Below are 24,526 nucleotides of genomic sequence, written 5' to 3'. Positions count from 1 at the left end.
TTTTGGAAAGTACATTTTATGAGTGGTAACACTCGGATTTGAAAATAAAAACTGTTAATTTAATTACATATAAAAAAAAGGCATTTTAAAATTTCACATATGACATATGGACTGGAAATTTTGTTAAATTGAGTTTTACTGTAATAATTATTTGCCAAAAAGTGATCAAATTATAATGTGTAATATTTAATTTTTACAATCAGTACAAGTTCATACGATATCAATTAAAGGAGATAGATGAAAACAAATAAAAATATGTTTTTATTAACAAAGATCATCAATGAAAGTTATAGTGTTGATTTTTTTAATTGATGTTTTATGGATAATTAATCCAATTTTTTTTTTCTTGATTTGTTTTCATCAATACTTAACTATAACAATCACTACTTTTATAGTGAATGCAATTATTTAATACAATGTTTCAAATTTATGGCATAATGAAATGGAAATTTCATTTTAGATAGATTCTAAAATAATTTTAAAAGAATTATAAAAATTCTTAAAACTAATTTTCTAAAATTAGCTATTTTTCTGATTTTTTTGTTTCCATGGAAATTATATATAAAAAAGTTTATTAATAGTTGATTTTAGTAGAAGAGACTATTATAACAATAATTGTATTGAATATGTGAAATTTTAAATAATTATTTAGAAATACAACAAGCAATTATTTATTGTGATATCATCACAATGCCGGGCTGCAATTTTCCGTTGCAATGTTCTCAAGTTTTCAAAGTCACCTGGTGTAAAACTGAATGAGAGGGCACTAGTTGTCAAGAAACCTTTTGAACATCCTGTACGGTGGGGTGTATAGTTGAATTGATGGTAGTACTTGTTTGAAAGCAGAAAAGGTAATTCACAACACATCTTAAAAAAATGTCACTTTATAAAAGGACTAGCAATTACTGTGTGGCAGTAGGGTGAAGTATATGGAGTAGTATTACAAAACTGTGTAATATTAATAGCAGCAAACAATAAGTTTGTAGTGATATGTCTCTTGCAAAGCAAAACCATGCATGAATGAAAATAGAATTTCTCACTTGGACAGAAAATTTCACCCTTGCAGATATCTGGTATTGACTTTTATTGTGGTTTGACATTCTTAAACTGCATTTATGCAATAGCTCTTTAGCTCATTTTTGGCCTTTCATAGTAACATATATACTATATATGTTATGTAAAATTAATATCAAATATGATTTCTTCAATTATTATTTTTTCATCTATTTATGCTGAAGTTTCCATACAAAGAAATTAATTAATTCAATCAGTGATTAAAAATCACCAATGGAAATAATAAACTTTATCATCACTCCATTTTCTTTCTACCCTTTCGAACAAAAGAGAACATTTCACGTCACCAAATGACAATGCTAGTGACACCGAAAAAGCAAGAAATGTCATTATCTGAAGTGATCATATTTGCTTTCTTGCTAACATATATCACCTGAAATTTCACTCACTCACATCTACGTGATGACAAAATGTTTTTAAACTGTCCAGACTGTACTTTTCCTTTTAGTATGCCATGTCACGTGTTTTACTGCCTACCACCATACTTCATGTACTTTTTCACTTATAAACAATTATAACAGTCAAACGATTTGTAATTTTTAAACGATTTCTTTGTATAATAGCAGGTTCTGTCCACAAAGTAATCATGAAAATCAAGCTATTTTGTTTGGTATCACTGCTAAAGAGATCGTGTAGTTCAATGTCTAACAGATCAGGACACTCTGGGTCAAACTGCTTAAGCTTTCCTTTATATCCAGTGTTAGTTTCATCATCCAAAGTAAAATAATAACTATTTATTTTTATTTTATAACTGTTTTGGTTTCTTAAATATTAAGACAATTTCAACATGTTAAACCAGCAAGGTACAAACATAACAGAACCATACAAGCATTCAACTAGCCAGAAGTGACAGAGGTTCCATCATTCCCATGATGCTTTGCACTTTGTTTGTTGTTTTAAATAGGTAAATAGTGTCTTGCCTCTGCATATCATACTTTTCTAAGCAATAAAGTTGTACCTAGCTCTTTTCAGGAGAAAACTTTTTGAATTGAAACAATATGACTTCTAGTGCAAACTGGAAGTTTATATATAGTCAATTGAGGTCTCATGCTCCTAAGCTTTCCTTACCTGGTCTTGACTTTCATCCATCTAGCTCCATTCTCGAGATTATGAGAGGACAAACAGATGGACAACAGAGGGAATTTATAGCTGTGCAATTTTTTCAAATTGCAGCCTAATAATAAGAGTTTAAAGCTATCAATTTCATCTAATTTTTTTAAAAACAAACAAACATATTAAACAGCAATAACAAAAGATAATAATTTTGTAATAAACTAATTACAAATTTTGTAGATCATAAAATCTAATGTTAACTAATTTTAAAATTTAATAAAAAGTAAAAATATGTTAGATGGATACTAGTCCTATCTCCACTGCTTGCCATGTCCAATCATCAGGAACAGCTATTTCCATTGCAGAGACAACTTTTCTTTAGAGGCTATGCCTCTGCACAAATATGCAAAACAGTTTAAAATGTCCGCAGGACACTTTAAACTGTTTGGACATGGCAAGCAGAGGAGATAGGACTAGTATCCATCTAACGTATTTTTACTTTTTATTAAATTGTAATTCTGCCAGCCCTCTTTACAAAGTAATTTTAAAATGTTTATAATTTTTCTTCATAAATCTAGAGATTAAACTCCATTAAATCCATATAGATAATTGTTTGAATAAATGATCAGATGAAGTGATTAATTTGAATGATAAATACTTTTCATTATTGAAATTTGAATGGACTTAAACATGGAATGATGAATATAAATTGTCTAACAGTTAATATGCTATAATGTTTAATGAATACTTTTGTTAAATACTAAAGAATATAACATTCATTCCAGATACTCAAACAAATTTACTTATTTAGATATAGAGTGCATCAGAAGTAAATCATAAAGTGGATCAAGGATATATGAACAAAGTAAACAAACATAAGCAGAATGATTTTTCTGAGATGTTTATAAATTAGAAATTAATTTTTTATTATATATATAATATATACAATAACATATATGGTTTACCTGCTTGCACTAGTTAAATTGCTTTGTATCTAGTTATTTATCAAACTTTATTAAGACTATTAATCTAGCAGATTATTTGGTAAAAAAGAATATAATTTAAATATTTCAAGCATCATTCAATTTGTCTTAACATAAATCTCAAAAAATTATTTAAAAACAATTAAAATTTAATCAGAAATTAAAACATTTGTACAATTTTATTTTGTGTTTGCCCTCTTAGTGCCTACAGGATGGAAAGAGCAAAAAAATTAATTATTTTGTGATAAGTGAATCTAAGTATATTTAAATGCCATATTTTAAATTCCATTACAAATAAATAAATCGACAATACCTTTGAATCTGACATGTCTGTCCACTTTTGTAATTCACTATAAATTTTATTTATTTCTTCTAAACTATTTGATGTTGATGAGACAGGTATTTTCTTATCAGTTTCCTCAGATTCTTTTTCTGTCACATTATTGCCATCACTATCTTTTGTTTCTTGTTTTGATAATTCATTTTCAACATCACTCTTTTCTTCTGATGTAACTTCTGTTGGTTCTGGTGTTTCTTTAATAGAATCAGTGTTTTGTGAAAATTTATAGATATCACATAATGCTATTCCTTTTTTTACTAAAGCTTCAATAACAGCAGATTTCTGTTTTTCTTGGCTAAAAAAACAAAATGCATTCAGTGAGCAAGTAATTAACAAAAAGAAAAAATTGTAATATAAAAAAAAAATCTAAAATTCATTACTGTATGATTTACTTATAATAGATATTTTTATAATTATGACGTGCAGAAAAAACTGTTATAAGAAGGAAATAATGGATAAGAAAATCATTCTTTTGTCATAGCACTGTCTCAATAATCTAGTGTTAATCCAAATGGGCACGTGGCCATGTTCTAATACTTTTTTGAAAGCTCAGTTGTGAATTTATTATTGACAATATCCTCTTGATGTTCTGCTACCCAAACTTGCAACATTCTAGACATGGCTCCAATGTACATTAATGTTGTTCCTGAATGTTGGCCTCATTTTACCAATTGTTCTCCAGCTCACCTTACATAGCTTTTTATGTACTGATGTTGCCATATATGAAAAATCGAGGGTTTATGCAATTCTATTGTGGCAGCTGATTTCAGAAACAACATTAATGTACATTGGAGCTATGATTAGAATGTTACAAATTCAGATAGAAGAACATCAAGAGGATATTGCCAATAATAAACTCACAGCTGAGCTTTCAAAAAGAGTATTAGAACATGGTCACATACCCTTTGGACTAACACTAGATTACTGAGATAGTGCTACGACAAAAGAATGGTATTCTTATGGGAAAATCTTTATAATCGCATCACTTTCACCCTGTAATACACCTACCATCAATATTCTGTATTTATGGATAGAATTACTTAAGAATTTCATTTTGTAGACACTCTAAAGGACACTTTACACACTTGGGAGTTTTATTTTTGTTGATAATTTCTCATGCATTGCATTTTTATTAAACTGTTTTAATTTTTATTGAATATTTAATATTGCAATCTTGTGCCTTAACTGAATTTTAAAAAGATAAGAATAGAACATAAACACAACTTATGTTTTGAAGTTTGTGTTTGATTTTTGCCTGATGATGAAGGCAGTATGTCTTCGAAAGTACTCGCAATTTTTTATAAATACATATTTTAATGTTGGTTAAGTGTGATTTCTCTCCCACATATCATTCTTGGTGTAAAATGAATTTTGTTTTTGTCTATTATCAGCAAAGACAATCATATTTTCATTTAAATGTTACATTAAATTTTTACATTGTATTAAAAAGAATTAAAAATATGGGTTAAGTTTCAAAAATCATTAATGGATTATTGAAACTTAAATTTGAAACAATTTAGAATAAAGTAATTTAGAAATATATGGTAATAGATTATTAATAAAAGGATTTCTTATGCCAAATTTCCTCTAGTCAACTATTTCAAGAACCTACATGTCTGTCAAAATTATTTAATGATTTATATCCAAATAGATTCAAAATTCTTTAAATGTTTACTTTCTTCCAGTTTCTCTATTAAATTTTACTTCATTTCTTTTCCTAGTCTTAGGCCGCGATTTTGATATTTTACTATAAACAGTAAATATTCTAGTCAACCTGCAATTATTACTAAATATTTTAAAAGTGTATAATGTTTACATTTAAATCATACATTTTATTAGCTGCTGTGTCCTTCTTTTCACCTTTGCTTCCAATAGATGCCAAAAGTTCTAGAACATCTACTAGTTCCAATAACTGATTGGCCACAGTTACTATTTCTTCTAAAACATTTTTCCGATCCTAAAATTAAGTAAGATTATAACTGTGAATTAATTTTGCTATACAGTAATTTTTATAAAAGTTATCATCTACAATCAATCAAAATATAAAAGCTTTGTTATAAAATAATATTAAAAATAAAATAAAATATACAGGATAACTTTTTCTTGAAAGGAAATTGACAAAACAGAGAACAAATAAAATTTCAATAAAATGATTTTGCAGGAGTTAATACAATTGAAATAGCAAGCATGAAAAAACAAACCATACTTTTAGCACTTTCTTACAGTATAACCATATTATCAGGAAGATGGCTTCTACAATTGAATATGATTGCTCAGAAATTCAATACAATACAAAATTTTAAAATTAATACATAATATAAGAAATAAAATTATAAAGTGTCAGGAAATTTTAAATTATTATTTTTTATGCTTGAAAACAAATAGTTCACATTACCAGAGAGAAGAGAACATGAACTATTAGTTTCATTTTTCAAACTTAAAAAGTAATAGAATCATAAATAAAGAAAAATTAACTTAAATACAAAGCAGAAATAATAACAATTATATTAAATATTGAAGTATTAGCAAAGGTCAGAAAATTATCAAAAGTTGAAAAATAATAGAGCTGGAACAAATAAACATCAGATAATTTTAGCATAGAAAAAACTTTTTTTTGAAAGTATTATTGTAATAAATCAACACACTAAAAACCTTTTTTATATCCCAGTACGAATAGCTTTAGATAAAAACTAACGTTTTCGACCAAAACTCAGCCTTTGTCAGGCTATTGACCAGTATAAAATTTGAAACTGGAATTCAAACAACATGTTTAAAATTATTTTAAATTCCAAATTATTTTAAAATTGAAAACTAATTTTTGCCATACATGCTACTGAAGTGATAAAAATATTGTTACATCCCCACAAATAAATAATATATCTGTGGTCTCTGAGAGGAATTCAGCAAGATCTAGCAATACATCAGATCCACAAAGTGCTCACTAAGCAAAAGAATACAGGAACATGGGTATGATATTGCCAACCAAAGGCATACCACCGTCCTAGCTGCCTATGCCACAGACCCCGAAATACAAGCCAACCTCCATAGGGCCAAATTGGTAAAAATGTCAGATCAGGTTTAACACCTTCGCAACCTTGAAGCATTGGAAATATACAAAGCTGGCCTGGCCGGCAACTGTATTAATGTGAAAGATGCCGCCAATATTTCGTATGCGTGGAGATGGTGCTATGAGAAAAAGTGTAAACAACACTAGCATGTTGCTAACGTTTCTACACCAGCAATTTCAGTTTCGAATTTTATACTGGTCAATAGCCTGACAAAGGCCGAGTTTTGGTCAAAAACGTTAGTTTTTATCTAAAGCTATTCGAACTGGGATATAAAAAAGGTTTTTAATGTGTTGATTTATCCTTCCCAGGGATTGTGCAAGAAGTTGGTATTATTGTAATTTTCTAAATGTTTCATTAACAGAGTTATAAAACTCTCATATTATCATTACATAATTTAAACAATTAAAAATTTCAGTCTTTTGAATATTTTAAGTTTTAAATCTTTTTTTTTTTGTTTTTACAAAAGAAAAAACAAAAAAAAGGACCCTTCAATTGTTCAAATCAATAAAATTAAAATCTATTACCTTATCTGCATCTAATGCCTGAAGACGAGCCTGAAGAACGGGAATATGCTTCATATCCACATCTATTATTTCTTTAAACAGTTCATATGATACTTTATTAGGTAACCTAATGAAAATAAAAAATTCTTTTCAATAAAACAATTAATTAAGTTAATAAATATTAAGTTAATGACATTAAATTAATTACTATTACTGTTAATTGTTAGATTGAAATACTGTATTAAGTTAATAGGCACACATTGTCTGTAGTTTGTAAAATCTTTAAAAATTATATTATAAAAAAACTGAATTCCTTTAGATGTACACATCTCATAAAAGCATATGTTTTGTATGTTTTATTATAGTTTCTTAACTAACTATATAGTCCTGAATAATTTCAATGAAAGAAAATGAATGAAAGTCTATTCAACATAAATAAATTAACTCTCTTCCATAAATAAATTATTGCAGTATTATTAATTAGATACAATACAATAATTGAATATTTAAACTAAATCTTATTTATTCAAGAAATATTTAAAAATTTAACTCAAATGAGATATTTTCAAATATTTTGAAATTATAATTTTTTTTTTTTTATAAGTTTTAAAAGATTTGATTCATTCCATCAAAGTTTGTTTTCTGAGTTGCATATCAACTGTCATCAAAACTACTTAGGTTTTCCACTTTATTGGCTGTTTTTGTTATAAGATTGAACATTTAAAGATTTATGACATAAGTTCATAATGATTTCAGACAAAATGAAAATTCAGACTTGAATCATATTTATGATTCAAGTTTGAATTTTACTTTTTATGATCAGAAATGATCCAAGCGAGACCTGTCCAGCATAGATGAAAAGTATCAGCCTGAATTATATAAATAGAAAATTTCGCCAGTCTAAATAAGATTAAAACTGGGTCTTTCTTGGTAGTAAAAAGAATATTTTACAGTATCAAAAAGAAGATAAAATTAAAAACAATATATTATTGTTAAAAGTATTTCATTTTAACATTAAACAGTAATCACTCTTTCATTATTATAAACAACTTTATAAATATAAATTTTAGAAAATAGCATACTTTGCCACCCATGACACTTTTAAATCTCTTATTGCTTCTTTGTATTCTTCTTCTATAGATTTTTCTTTTTCAGGTGTTGATTTTGATGCTTTTTTGGGAGCTTCTGGTATTATATATTTAAAAGGATATGAATCCTACATACAAAATAATGATTAATTGTAACAATATTTAAATGAATTAAAGTTCTTAAAATCACTTTGATGTTATGAAACTGCAATTCATATCACACACATTTTTTATTTTATCAATCTTTTGAAAGAAATCTAGCATCTTCATATGTAAATGCTGTGAGTGTCTCACGCAAGTGCATAGAGAGCTGAAGGAACATATTACAGCATAAATTAAATACATGTACATTTAAATATTGACTTAAATAACAGTTGTAGTAAAATATTAATTTAAAATTTTTAAATTATTGAAACAAATTTTAAAAAATATTCTTACATTATCAAACATTACTTACAGCTTTTTTTCCAAGTTCGTCTTTAGGAAAAGATACTGTTCCTAATAAATACTGACCAGCACTGTAACCCTTTGGAAGTCTGAATCAAAATAAATGAAAAATAATGGTAAAGTTTTTGTTAAATAATATATGTTATGTTTTTATATACATAATATTCAACTATATTAATTTTTAAAAATATGTACACAGCCTCTAATATTCTAAAATATATAAATCAGGGATGGGCAACCTTTTTCTACGTAAGGCCTCATTTCAAAATTTTTGAACTGACGCGGGCCGCACACAAGAGAAAAGAGGGGGGAACTGTCGGTAAATCACAATTCTTTATTCATATATAATTATAAATTAGCATAGGTATACTTAATATAGCTTCTGGCGCTGATCTAAAGGTAATATATCGGAAATATTTGGTTAAATATCAGTCACTGCTAGTTTTAAATTAGTTTCGATGTGTCTGTTAGCCGGTTTCTTGTTTTAATTTTTACTAAATTCATTGCGAAAAAACTTTTCACAAATGTAAGTTGTAGAAAATAACATTTAAATTTTTGTCGAATATCTCATTAAGCTGGGAAATTGATATATTTATTCATATTTTTTGCCACGCGGGCCGCAAAAAATATTACTGCGGGCCACATGCGGCCCGAGGGCCGCAGGTTGCCCATCCCTGATATAAATAATTTAAATGAAATAAAAGCAGATTATTTGTATAAAAATAAAATTAAATCATTTGCATTATCATTAATTAGATTATTTCTTTGCAAATTTCAATCTACTAAATCTACTATTTCTATTGAAATTAATATATCTGTAGTTGTTATTAAAATAACTTTTATAATTTTGAAAATCTTTAAACTATTTACTTTTTATAATGATAAAAACGTTCTCCAATATTCCTCTCATAAAAAATAAAACTATTCATAAGTTTTAAGTTCTTATTCACATACTCAGAATGCCAAAGCAATACTATGAAATGGGCATAAAAATACAGACAGCTATAATTTTAAAGAAAATAAACACACTCAAATAACCTCAAAGAAACAGCAATAAATTGAATAATAAAATGTTTTCAGATGTTTTAGTTATTAAATTTTTTGCTGTTTCTTTGAGTATATTTATTATCTTTGTGCAGCAGCTCTGATTTAATTTAAAAAAATATTTGATTAAACTTTGTGTTTACATTTATTTTTTTTAAAATCAAATGTACTGTTCTTTCATATGGAGTTGACTTCCTTAAAATATTAAGAATTGATATTATCATCAGTAATTAAATCTGTTTTCTGTTTTACTTGAAAACTGAAAAAAACTTAATTTTAAAAAGCTATAATTAATATCAATTAATAAAATCTACAATATCATTCTATTTTTAATATATATTTTCAATATCATCTAATTTTATGACTATGTTTTAGGATCTAAATTGTTAAAATAACAATCTAATAAATAAATCTCTTTTTGGGTGTTCAAGTTTGTATGTTTCTGTAAAATATTTTTCAAAATTATAACTATAATTCTACATATTTTACAAAAAATTAAATGTAATATGAAAAACAATGAAATTTATAAAAAAATTTTTTAACAATGATTTGATTTTTCTTAATTAAATCTTACTTTTCAGTACTTAAAGGAAGAAAGAAGACAGGACATGAAACACCAGGAGGAAGTGTTTTGTTCGCAAATTTTTTCCCACCAATTATTGCTTGTGAATGAGTTGCATATACTTCCAAAGAAAGAGAAGAAGGAAGTTTCTGTTGGAGTAGAAAAGGCATATCTGTCAATTTCTCCAAAAGAGAACGTTGCTCATGTCGAACTTGAAATCGCATCACATAATCACTTTTATCCAATTTCACAGAATACTACAAAAGAAAAAAACATGAAATATAATATAAATTTATTGATTTTTCTAATAATCTATTAATAGATGTTTTATTAAACATTTTCAATTAAAAATCTAAGCATTCTTAAGCATATATTCACTAATATTTTTTATAAAAAATATTGTTTTATTATTGATACTAGCTGTGCCCGCAGTTTCGCCCACATGGAATTCAGTTTGTGACTATAACAGTATCAGTAAAAAATCAATATACAAATTTTTATCACTCTCCTAAAGTAAGTATTTTTATTCAAAAATCACGTAAATTTTCATTGTTAACTTTTTAACATGTACATGAAAGTTGCGGAAAGTTTTTTTTAGCGTTTTTTGTATTTTTTATATTTGTTTGTAATTTTTTGCACGATTTTTTTAAGTAATGTTTTTTTTTTTTTTTGGATTATATATTCCACTCTTTTGTATTTTGTAATTTCTGTTGTTATCTGTGATAGACGTATTTTAAATTTATTAGTGGCTTAGAGCTTCTTTGTACACAACGTTTGACGTAGTGTTATTTTTTGGTAGCAAAATGTACTGTTTCTCTGGTGTTCCAACTCGTGATAAACCAACATATAGTTGGCCATGGGAAAAACACTCTTTTTGTAGGTCAATTCCAACCAAAGAGAAGGTTTGTCTCTGGGACTTATTAATAGTCATCGCAAACAATGTTTCCACGGGAAATAGCAGCTGTTTGAAAGATATCAGGAAGTTCGTGGAAATCATTGGAATCCTCAGATGTTTGCAAGCTGGTCGCTGCAGGGCCGGTGAGGATGGTCGCCACAATTAAGTTGTCTTTTAAGTCTTTAATTAGTAGCCTTGTGCCATTGCACATGTTAGGAGGGCTTAAATTTCTTAAAAACATGATAGGTGTACCAACTTTTAATGGTAGTTCATGAGATGGCAAGCCAGAAGGATTAAGCAAATTTAAAAATTCTTGTGGATAGTGGACTGCATCCTCAATATTAGTGACTGTGTCAATCAACTTGTAGTTTTTGATTTTGCTGGGGAGTTTTTGTATAATTAGATTGTTGATTTCATTGACAGTGTCATTCCTAAGTGATACTATTGCCCTTGAACACAGCCAATGAAAGTCTCTTTCAAGTAAATTTTTGAGGCCAGAATATACTGCATCTATAAGATGCTGAAGACTGTGGACTATCCAACCTAGTGTTTCATTTAAAATGATTTCAGCACAGTTAGTGCTCAAATTTGGAGAAGGAAAAACGTCTTCTCCAAGTTTGAGCAGTCGTTGTGGGAAGTCGTTATGCGTGTCTCTGCTAAGATAGGCTCTCATGTTAGTTTGCAAGTTCAGGTTTTGAATGGAACTCCATAAGGGAGATGATTTAAGGCATGCTTTGATGATATCTGCACGCATCCCTTTTGTAACTACAGGGAGTGTCTGCTGAAAATCACCAGCAAACACAAAAGTAACTCTCCCTATAATGATGCTCAAGTTTCTAAGGTCCTTTAACGTTCATTTCATAGCTTCAACATGGGCTCTGTGACTTATGGTACATTCGTCCCACATTATCAGTGACACGTCCTGTAACAATTTGCCAAGAGGCCCATTTTTGCATATGGAACATACGGATTGTTGCTCTAGAGATACTGATAATGGGAGTTTGGATGTGGAGTGTGCAGTTTTCCCATCGCTCAATAGAGTAGAGGCAATTCCTGAAGAAGCGACTGCCAAGGCTATTTTTCCAGACTGCCTTACCTGTGCTAGTAATAAATTGGTGAGGAATGTCTTTCCCATGCCTCCTGGGGTGTCCAAAAAAATATTTTGCCTCTATTATTCATCACACTGTCAATTATTGTATCAAATGCCTGTAATTGATCTGTGACTAATTTTGGCAAATTTTCATTGACAAAATCTGTCAACTTACTAACATTGTACTGACATACCAGCATTGTACCCATTGCATCTTTCGTGAATGAATAGGAGAGGGTAATCCAAAATCACTTAAACTTTTGTCATTCAATTCCAATAGCTTCTTATCGATTTGTATCAAACCTTCATACATATCGTCATTGAAAGGCAAAGTAAAATCCTGATTTTGGTGTTGTCCCACAAAAGTCTTCACAAAAATCTTCTTTGAAGTTGTCCCACAATTTTAATGATTCAGATGGCTGACAAAATAGTAGAATGACTACAAAAAACTCCCTCAGCATTAATGGACATTGCAAAATCGAAGCTTCTCTCAAAGTACTTTCCTAATGATCGTCAGTTTCGAGCAAACCTCTATCTCAGCAAGCTGCTTGATATGTTTCTTTGACAACTCCATTTACAGTTTTTAAGTCCTCAAATGAGGTTGGACCACGTATGTGATGCAGTAACATTCTGAAACACTCAGATTGAGAAGGATGTATACCATATATTTTTCCCAAAGCAGCATATTTCTTTATGCCTGGATGCCCATCAACATTTTGACTGCACCTTCTTCTTGAAAATTTGTTATTAGCCCACGTATAATAGTGTGGAACTTTGTGGTACAACAGAGTTTTTGCAATTTCATCCGTGTTGCAGAACTTGAAAGCTAAAAGTATGGTTTTGTATGGGTTTTGGGCTGTTGTTGCACTGTTCCTGCCGTGAAGTACACCCTTTGACAGTTTTCTACGTGTACAGCCAAATGCACAACAGTAGGATATCACTCATGGATCAGAAATTCTAATATTCTCCAGACAGATTCTGATGTACTGTACTTATGTACTGGCCATTTAAATAGTTTCCCACCTCATCATGTGGATTTTTGATGCTGAAAGTAACTTGGTCTGATCCTTTATTTATATATTTACATATATATTTGATCACCTGAACTAAATGGCAGTATTCCACATTAATATGGGTGTTAAATGATCGACACAATATTGGGGAATACGGGACAATCCACCTATTGTCTATAGTAACCGTTCTTTCTCTGATGTTCAAGGTAGCATTCTGACCTCCATTTTCAGTGTCATGGCGACGATATACTGAATATCCATCCTCTCTGGTCTGGATGTTGTTGACAAAATACCAAGGGTATTTTTTTGAACAAATACTGTTTTTCATACATGGTGATGTTATATTTTGATCTCTGCAAGGTCATGCACCATATTTTTGGTCCCAATATCAAATAATACAGGATCGTCATCTTTATCCGGTAATTCAGCAACTATTACACTGTCAATTTCATCTGGTTGTATTTTTCTTTCCAACCAAAACAACATATGACAGTGTGGTAATCTGCGTTTTTGCCACTCAACACGGAGCATACGACATTTGACTTTACCAAATATCTCGTCTTTTGTGAATAACTTGATAATTTTCTTCATCTTTAAATGGAATACCCCGGAAATTATGTCATGACGATCAAATGACCACTGGCCAGGTAATAGCTGTTCCTTAATCTGTGGCCATTCCAGGTTGCAAGTAAATGTTGTGGCCGTCGGCCATATTATTCGCGTATTTATATTTTTACTAGCTGACCCGGCCACGCGTTGTTGTGGCTCAAAATGTATCTTTTATAAATGTGTAACACTTCCCCGTGGGGGGAATTTCAAAAAATCCCTTCTTAGTGTACAGTACATTCGGAGCCAGGATGTACATTAATTTGTACCTTTTAATAAAACTGAACTGAACTGAAACTGTACAGTACATTCTCTTGACATACCCTATTAAAACACAATCAAAAACGCGTTTAAAATAGTATAATAAAAGCAGAGTTCTTCACAGTAAGCCTTAATCCTGTCCCTCTCCCCGCTGGGGAATATCGAAAAATTCCTTTTTAGTGTATATTCTGTTGACGTACCGTATTAAAACGCAATTAAAATGCAAAAAACCACATGTAAAATAGTATAAATAGAAGCTGAGTTCTTCACAGTAAGCCTTAATCCCGTCCCTCTCCCTGCTGGGGAATATCGAAAAATTCCTTTTTAGTGTATATTCTATTGACGTACCCTATTAAAACGCAATTAAAAACCCAAAAAACCGCATCTAAAATAGTATAACAGAAGCCAAGTTCTTCACAGTAAGCCATGATCCTGTCCATCTCACCCCCCAGGGGGGATTTCGACATGTATATTATATAAAAACACGTGTGTATTTGAATGCAACGTTGTGTCAAAATTTCAAAGGAATCGGTAGGAACAAACAAACGTTATATTTTATTTATATAGATAGATAGAAAATGATCTGCTTTAGTTAATTCTCACAGAGAAGCATAATGCCTCACAGAAAAGCAAACTTAGGTCGTCGGAAGTTAGCGCCATCTGTTGGACATAAAAGCCTTAATCCATATATAAATATATTTTTGAAAGGGGGGAAATGGTGGTCTTTACATGTGCCAGAAACCTTCGCGGGAGTGTATTAAACAACTTCCCGAAGTTTCGTGGCAATCGGATAAATGGTATGGTAGTGCATGAAGGACAACACACACACACACACACACACACACAGACATACATTCATTTTTATATATATAGATAACAGTTCACAAATACATATATAAAGATATTTTTGGAAGGGGGGGAAATGTTGGTCTTCACATATGCCAGAAACCTTTGTGGGAGTGTATTAAACAACTTCCCAAAGTTTCATGGCAATCGGATAAATGGTGTAGTAATGCATGAAGGACAGACAGACAGACAGACATATTCGTTTTTATATATATAGATAACACTTCCCCCGTGAGGGAAATTTCAAAAAATCCCTTCTTAGTGTATATTCTGTTGACGTACCCTATTAAAACGCAATCAAACACACGTCTAAAATAGTATAATAAAAGCCGAGTTCTTCACAGTAAGCCTTAATCCTGTCCCTCTCCCTCGCAAGGGAATATCGAAAAATCCCTTTTTAGTGTATATTCTGTTGACGTACCCTATTAAAACGCAATCAAACACACGTCTAAAATAGTATAATAAAAGCCGAGTTCTTCACAGTAAGCCTTAATCCTGTCCCTCTCCCTCGCAAGGGAATATCGAAAAATCCCTTTTTAGTGTATATTCTGTTGACGTACCCTATTAAAACGCAATCAAACACACGTCTAAAATAGTATAATAAAAGCCGAGTTCTTCACAGTAAGCCTTAATCCTGTCCCTCTCCCTCGCAAGGGAATATCGAAAAATCCCTTTTTAGTGTATATTCTGTTGACGTACCCTATTAAAACGCAATCAAACACACGTCTAAAATAGTATAATAAAAGCCGAGTTCTTCACAGTAAGCCTTAATCCTGTCCCTCTCCCTCGCAAGGGAATATCGAAAAATCCCTTTTTAGTGTATATTCTGTTGACGTACCCTATTAAAACGCAATCAAACACACGTCTAAAATAGTATAATAAAAGCCGAGTTCTTCACAGTAAGCCTTAATCCTGTCCCTCTCCCTCGCAAGGGAATATCGAAAAATCCCTTTTTAGTGTATATTCTGTTGACGTACCCTATTAAAACGCAATCAAACACACGTCTAAAATAGTATAATAAAAGCCGAGTTCTTCACAGTAAGCCTTAATCCTGTCCCTCTCCCTCGCAAGGGAATATCGAAAAATCTCTTTTTAGTGTATATTCTGTTGACGTACCCTATTAAAACGCAATAAAAACGCAAAAAACGCATGCAAAATAGTATAAATAGAAGCCGAGTTCTTCACAGTAAGCCTTAATCCTGTCCCTCTCCCCCAGTGGGGGAATTTCGACATGTATATTATATAAAAACACGTGCGTATTCGAATGCAACGTGGTGTCAAAATTTCAAAGGAATCGGTAGGAACAAACGAACGTTATATTTTATTTATATAGATAGATAGAAAATGATCTGGTTTAGTCCGTTCTCACAGAAAAACAATGCCTCACAGAGAAGCAAACTTAGGTCGTCGGAAGTTAGCGCCATCTGTTGGACATAAAAGCCTTAATCCATATATAAATATATTTTTGAAAGGGGGAAAATGGTGGTCTTCACATATGCCAGAAACCTTTGTGGGAGTGTATTAAACAACTTCCCAAAGTTTCATGGCAATCGGATAAATGGTATGGTAATGCATGAAGGACAAACACACACACACACACACACACACACAGACATACTGTACATTTCATTTTTATATATATAGATATGTAATATAAGTTAGTTTTAGTAATTCTTTTGTCTCTTTGTCTTGTCTATCCTCTAAAACTTTCCTTTCCACTTCTTGTACCCTCTGGGTGGGATTACCATTTCGAAGAAGTAAACAACGGAAAATAGAACGGAAATAGAAGAGAAAGACCCCGAGGGCTTCGGAGAGAGCGGGGGAGTCACTTTTGGACTGGACAGCAGAGAGAGAGGGCAGAGAAAAGGATTGAGGTCGAACGGTGTGCATAGATTAGCAGCAGAAAGAAAAGTAACGAAGACTACGAGCCAAAAAGGTCAGGCCTAAGAAAAGAAGGGAATTTCCGAGGCTATCGTAGGGAGAGCTAAAGCAAACTACGGAAAAACGAGAAGTTCACCGAGAGAACGGAAGGTTCATAATAATCAAGCAGGACTCAAGACCGGTGTCCCACCAAGGTAGAGACACTAAGAAAAGAAAATCCCGGGTATTTCTTTCTTCTTCTATTTCTACCTCCACCTAATTTCACTTTTCTTCTCTTCTAGTTATAAGTAGGATAAGCTTAGTTTTAAGGTCTTCACGCATCGGACTTTGTCGGGTTCCATTCCGAACGTGTCCTTTGTTGTATACTGAGGGACAGAATGCCTGTACGAAGTTTTACTTTGTGAAGTTGGGATCCGCAAAGAACCTGTTTTGTTCTTTTCTGGCGAAAATAAAAAATCATATCTTGTTAAAAGTATAATCTGATTCGTTTATTTTGTATCGGTCCGTTCGTGGAACATATTACCTCGCCACGAATCACCACAATGTAACAAATAAATCGTGTCTCCCATAGTTTCAGACGTATGTCATAGCATTCGAAGTGCATATAATGTGGGGATCCCGTGAAAGTTGAAGGCAAGATGATATGTTGTCCAATATTTGCAGGGTTCACATTAGCTTCCTGATTTAAAGCATCTCGTAGATGTATATAGTTGTCAGCTCTCAGTTGTTGTTGATTTTGACATAAATGTTATTGTAATTTAGTTTTTCTGATATCATTTTAGCCATTATGTCGACACAGTATTGACTGAACAAATCTCTGTAATAATATAAGGGATTAAAACAATCAGCTCTGATCATCATCCTATACGCATAAAACTGCATACATGAAACAGTTTTATTCCTTGCTAAATTTTGTTGAGGGATTGTCAAATAATAACCATCTTCACCTTTAACAAACATTAAAGGGTATTGCAAAGGATCATACGCACAGTGTAATTCAGATACTCTTTTTAGGTAGCCATCTTTACAATGAATCACTATATCCCTAGGTCCTTTGTCTTCGTCGACTAATAAGACTTCAACTTCATTTATTGTAGGTGAATTGTATCTTCCTTGATGATGTTGATGTTGGGCGGTGCGGTCGGCGAAAATTATTAATTTTGAGTTGTCCGATGAAAAGTTATGCTCTAAGTATTTGAAACTGCGAATGTATATATTATGGCTGCTTAATGTGGACTGTAAGTCATTGATTAAATGTATTTTTAGGTTGGAAGCAATATTGGATCGCAATGATAACTGATCAGCATCAGATATGAAATAAATCTGTAGAAACTGCAGACTTTGACCTGAAGGTGGGAGGAGACTACCAATCAAATGGTGCACCTGCCCTTCTACTTTAAATGTAGGCATAAAGTTTCCTTTGCAAATTTCTTTAGCACCGAATGACATCATCTGAAACAGTGTATTATACCTGCATATGTTATTTAAAAAATGTGCAGATAATGGATGACTGTCTGACAAAAGATCTTTTATTGGTTGTGGTGGTTCCTGTATATTAGGGAGAAACCACTTTGCCTCCAGCACAACATATACCATTTGCTTCATCACTCCATTTTTCAGCAAAGCACTTAGGGCAAGTTTTGTTCATTTGTCCAATTTTTACAGTGTTTTGCTTGAGCATAATCTATACTTGGATCATAATTGAAAGCGGATCTATTCCCATTAGCAACAATTCGATTATGCACTCTAGTCTTAGATATCCATTGTCTTTCTGCAGCTAGGCACTGGAAGCATTCGGTGCTAGATTCCCTAGCATGTGCATCTGAGACATGCTGTCCAAGGCTACAAGCCACTCAGAGCAATCACAGATAGATTCCCTAGCATAGGCCTGTGATGTTCTTATATTTTGGCAAGTGAATCGCTGTGAGCATTCAGTACTGGACTCCCTAGCACTTGTGATATGTACTCTCTATGACTGGTGAGATGCTGCATAGTTTCAGGGGAGGACTCTTCCACTCAGTGTATTTTAGCTGCTCTTGTCTGAGATGTTTGCCGTGAAAGTTGCGATTTTCTTTTAGGCATGGTGTTGTTATTATACAGTAATTGATAATTAATTAAATACAATGAAATAGAAGAGAAGTACAGTTCCAAAAAATTACTTTACAACATATAATTGTATGCAAATATTTAAGTGGGTATTATGTGGTAAAATACAATAAATGAAATGAGGTTAAATTACTGACATGTCGGGAAAATAAAAAAAGGTAGTTGTGGAAATACCTTTGCATTAAATTCTTGTAGGTATTTGTCAATGCTAACACAATTTTGGACAAGTGTGCTGCATATCTCTCCGACCACGTGACTGCACCGCATGGTTACCGTATTTTACGGACTATAAGACGCACTTTTTTCTTCGAAAAATTGCCTCCAAAATTCAGGTGCATCTTATAGGTATTTTTTTTAAAAAAATTGCTTAAAAATTAAGGTGCGTCTTATAGTCTTTAGCGTCTTAGTCCTTAAAATACGGTACCTATCTCGTATACGTATGACATCTTGCCCCTCACCACCAAGTGACACCAAAAATATAACTCTTACCTAGATGATATCTTTTAATTTATATGAATGTTTAATGGAATAATATACAGCCTATGTCCACCCTGAAGGTCCATTCCAAATATTGGTGAAAGAATTATTGAAATCGGATGAGTAGTTTTGGAGATTACCTCCTACATCCAAACTTACAAATTTTACCTCTTTATAACATTAGTACACATAAATAGTCTAACTTTAAATATAAACAATCTTCACTAATAAATACCAGTACATATAAGATCATCTCTTCCACAACCTTTAAATTTCCAGTACGAAATGAATATAGTCACCGAACTAACATTTTTGATCTTTAACCAAGATCTTCATTATTAGATCTTGGTTAAAGATCAAAAACGTTAGTTCAGTGACTATATTAGTTTCGTACCAGAAATTTAAAGGTTGTGGAAGAGATAAATATAAACATTATTACACTTACACAGTTACCATCATCTATTACACTATAGAAATAAAGCAAACAGCAACAAGAAGTAATGTTAGGACAAGAAAAAATTTTCAGAAATATCACAAATAGTTAAAAAGGGCTTAAAGTTTTTAATGGAATAATGTAAATTAAATTTTTTTAATCAGTTAATTTATTATAATTACAGTAATAAAACATTAAAATTATCAGTGTAAACTAGAAGCCCATTTTTTAGGGATTTATGAAAGTAATATATTAATATATATTTTTTGTAGATAAGAAAAAATATTTAAATTAATTTTTAAAAATATAATATTTAGGTAAAATTAGTAAAAATGAACCCACAAAGACATCAATAATTAGCAAAAAATAAGAAATTTTAATGAAAACAAACATTTTCTTTTTTTCTATTTGACCTGAAGTATTTATTTAATATGAAAGAAAAATGTTTGTTTTCACTAAAATTTCTCATTTTTTTGCTAGTTATTGATGTCTTTGTGGGTTTATTTACACATAAAGGTAGCATAATAGTAGCAATTTATAAAATAAAATTTATATAATACTAATTAATTACCTTGTTGGGATAAGCATCACCAATACCTAGAAGTTGCTTATTACAATCAAATATCATCCACATTTGAGACTCATATTCTGATTCATATAATAAATCTGATAGCAATGGACACACTGGAGTCACTTCTGTACTCTTACTCTAAAAATAATGTTTTAAAATTTGTGTTTAAAAAAAAAAGTTATAAAATTCCAATTTGTCAAAATAAATATATTTAATATTATATCTCATAATATAAAGTAATAATAATATCAAAAAATTAAATTAATCCAATAAATAAAATATCTTAATAGTGACACAATGATAAAAGTAGTTCTTAATTTTTAGCAGTATCAAAAGCATACTGTAAATGCTAAGATGGCAATACTACTTGGATAATGTTTTTTTTCAGAAATCTGTCTTTAATCTCTTAATTCAACATTTTATTTTACTATTCCAGCTCTGTTATATATAACAGAGGGAAAGTATGGTGATTGGTCAAAAATGATCCCCCCCAAGGTTTTTACATTTTTGGACTTAGTTGTTTTAATAAAATATTGTAACAGATGGTGTCACACACAGCTTTGAATGTTGTTGCCGGAAAAGTTAAGCAACCTGTTGTTGATTTTTGTTTATGCACTTTTTATAAATGTTGAGGTCAATGAGGTGACTTCCAGCTTGTTGAGGTCACTTAACAAAACACTTTTTAGATGTAATGTGAATTTCCAGGGCTCCAGTTGACCCTGTTACACCCATAATGGCAGTTTGATCAAAAGTTTAACTTATCAGGACCCCTGACACCAGTTAGGATAATAAAGTATGCATCCTAATTCACATTTTAAACTGTTCTGGAGTTTAGGAGGGACATTTCAACCATGGGCAAGACAATAGAGTTAGGCAAAAGGAAAGCTAGATGAATTTCTTTTAATTTAAGTAAAATTGGATTTATTAGCAATAAAATAACAAATCTTTATGATTACAGAAATAAAAATTCTATAATAAATCTCAACACAATAAATGAATAAACAAAGTATAAAAATTATATCTCATGGGATACATATTTTCTAATTCCTTAATATCAAAATAACTCCTGTTCCTATTATCTAAATTATTATTCAAAACAACAAGACTACCATTTTAATTATTGAATTCATTTTTATATCAGACAAAGAGTTTACATTATTTAATATTACTCTAAATCTTTTTCTAATTCTTTCCTTTTTCTTCTGGGGAGAAATTCTTTTGTTTCTGTGCCAATTTTAGGCAGTAATTTTCAGTGGGATGGTGGAAAATGCTATGGGATGAAAGTCTCAACTGAGTTTCCACGTGTTATTCTGTCATCGTTGGCCCTATTTATTTTATTTCAATTGTCCAATCATTTGGGACAATTTAGGTCACCTGAGGAGAGAAGAAACAAGGATCTTCCTTGTTGAATTGGTATCAAAATTAACATCTCTCCTCATAAATGACAGGAACTTCCCTCAAAAATGAAAGACAGACCTGTTATGGCTCATCACTAAAAAAATTATTATTATTATTTTAAATTTTTAAATGTTACATTAATCTAGACATGAACAGAAACACAAGAGTTTCATGGCTTTTTTAAATTATAAAATTATTATATAAGGATTAATGATATCACATGATATCAATGCAAATAGCAATTTGACTTCTCAAATTGTAGTATTGTATATTGTATATATATACTTAGCTGTCCTCTTGTCCTGTTCAAGAGCCGAGAATGTCAAGCAATAGCCCTTGCCAGCATTTTTTTCATATCAATGCTAATATCATTAAAAGAGAGTAATTTTTATTATATATATATATATAACATATTTTTATAACTTATATTTTCATTTATCATCATCATCTCATTAGTATTTTTTATGTTGGATTGCCATTATTTTAAGGACTTTATGGATATAATTATTATTTTTTTCCATAATATAATAGTGATTCAAAAGGAAAAACAGCTATATCCTAATACTGATCCGAAATGCATTTGTAAAAAGGCAATAAAGGAGTTTTTTGGAATCTGTAAAGCTGTGAGGCAGTCTACCGTCAATTTTTTTGGGATTAAAGAGACAATTACCAGATCAATATATCCTGTTATCCAAATTCCCAATATTCAAATTATTTTCAGAGGATGGATAACAAAGTACAACTGTATTATATTATTCATTATTTTATATTAAACTGTAAATGATAATCATATTTTGACTTTCCCTGTTTTGTGAACATTATGAGGATCTTTATTCATGGTCATTACAAGTTCAACCAGGCTCACAATGGGACAGCAATCTAATAAACATGAGGTCTGACATATATAGTTCAGATTCACCATGTAAAATTGAGAACCTAACCCAGATTTGAATCTGAAATCAATTGGTAAGCAAAAAACTGGCCATTGAGATATTTTCAGTATAATTTAATAGATTTAATCAGTCAATATTGGGTTTCTTATTTATTTTGAATACTCTATATGTATGGCAAAAAATAACAAAATATAAAAAAATGTTAACAAAAATGTCAAGATGCTTTTTGATAGTAACAAATATTGGAATATTAAACTACATAAAGAAAATGGCAATTTTGTCACTTTTTAAATTTACTCTAAGATTAACCTACACTCCAAAGAATCATCTTTTACTGATAATAGAGATTTTAAAGCTCAGAACTTTTAGAATGCACAATTAAAAAAGCTATTATTATATTGTTTATTTTTTTTAGCATTAACATTATTGATTAATTCAGGGGGTCATTAATATAATTGTTAGGAAAATCAGTGAAATAAAAAATTCAGATACTTTTTATGACTGGATATCAGAGTGCTGTTTGTGTAAGTACCTGCAATGAAGTTTCTAAGAAAAGCAATTACAAGCTTGTTGCAGCAATCATGTTTGTGCATTGGTAAATAAATATGTCGGTTGTCTTTGTGTATTCAGTGTACTGTATTGAACAAAATGGTTATGCAGACTGCGTTTGTCATTCTCTCAGTTATCTAATCCGCTGTGAAAAAAGTTTAGTGATCTCTGGATTAATCAATTCTAACATCTATTTTCTATTCAATATCATTTCATTTATTCTAAAATGAATATGCTTAGATTTTTTTTATTAGTTTTTCCTATCTTTCTTGCATAATACAATCTTTTTTTTTGTTTACCATACTAGTATCATATATTTGGTACAAAATACTCCATGAGCTCTTATTTCATTAAACCTGTTGTCTACATACAACTAAATTTTGATTTGGATATTTATAAAAGGCCAAAGCATTCATTAGAACTATCCCATTTCATTAAAATACTTTGACTAGCCTAAATAAAAAGAAATGGGTTTATTTAATACGTGTTTTAATATTTTTGGAAAATTTACTTTATAAAAATGTATTTTAAAAAAATATTTTACAAGTATCCAGTTAATCTGCCAATATAGAAAAAACAAGAGGAAATAATTTAATTTTTTTAGTTTAAATTCAAAGCAAATTTTCATTAATTTTATTAAAATTTGTTTCATAATTTGATATTTTAAAAAATTTTATCCTTTATGTTTTACAATACTTAAATAAAGAGAATAAGAAAAATTTCTTGACAAAATATTTATTTAAATTTCAAAATATTCTAAATTAATTATCTATTCTTTTTAGATAAATAGGAGTGCTCATTAATTTATTCTAGTGTAATAAAAATAATAAAAACCAATATATATTTTTAAAATATTCTAGTAAATGAAAAACAAACATAAATAAATATTAAATCACTTACAATGTTAAAATTGTAAGTTAAAACCAGTTCATAAATTTGACGCCCTTCAGGTATAATATCTCTGCATCCAAGAGGTTGAATTTTATTCTCAGAAGGTCTATAAAATATTTATTTATCTTTAACATTAATATTTAAAATGAGGAATATTAATAACGTTTTAATATAATTGCATAAGTAAACATTATTACTGAAAATGATTTGTAAATAAAATTAAATTTATAATTAAACTTACTTAAATTGAGAATAAAAGAAGTTTTGTGGAAACTGTTTTAAATTTATAAAGGCAGACAAAACAATTAGATATAGTATGGAAACAACATTATAATGCTGTATATTTTACTCAAAACTATATATAATAATTTAAAATTTCATTAAAAATATAGATTTATGAAAGTATACAGGGTGTTTACTTTGAGATGTCACTGTCTTAATTCTTAATAACTTA

At 30.2% G+C, this 24,526-nt stretch overlaps 1 protein-coding gene across 1 annotated transcript in view; it reads right to left on the bottom strand.

Annotated features, from left to right (window-relative positions):
- The window catches only part of TppII (Tripeptidyl-peptidase II), a 113,748-nt gene that overhangs the window by 4,168 nt on the left and 85,054 nt on the right, over positions 1 to 24,526 (bottom strand). Inside the window, exons 21-28 of the mRNA XM_067271525.1 lie at positions 24,082 to 24,178; positions 20,342 to 20,479; positions 10,175 to 10,419; positions 8,567 to 8,645; positions 8,104 to 8,237; positions 7,043 to 7,148; positions 5,280 to 5,407; positions 3,424 to 3,745 (exon numbers count right to left, since the gene is read on the bottom strand). Coding sequence (XP_067127626.1) covers positions 3,424 to 3,745; positions 5,280 to 5,407; positions 7,043 to 7,148; positions 8,104 to 8,237; positions 8,567 to 8,645; positions 10,175 to 10,419; positions 20,342 to 20,479; positions 24,082 to 24,178 — 1,249 coding nt within the window. The remainder of the gene's footprint in view (positions 1 to 3,423; positions 3,746 to 5,279; positions 5,408 to 7,042; positions 7,149 to 8,103; positions 8,238 to 8,566; positions 8,646 to 10,174; positions 10,420 to 20,341; positions 20,480 to 24,081; positions 24,179 to 24,526) is intronic.

The sequence above is a fragment of the Centruroides vittatus genome, unplaced genomic scaffold, assembly GCF_030686945.1.
Source record: "Centruroides vittatus isolate TY-2023 unplaced genomic scaffold, ASM3068694v2 contig_4, whole genome shotgun sequence".
NCBI classification, from domain to species: domain Eukaryota; kingdom Metazoa; phylum Arthropoda; class Arachnida; order Scorpiones; family Buthidae; genus Centruroides; species Centruroides vittatus.
Note: the sequence above shows the minus strand (reverse complement) of the source record. Positions and strands in the feature narration are given on the sequence as shown.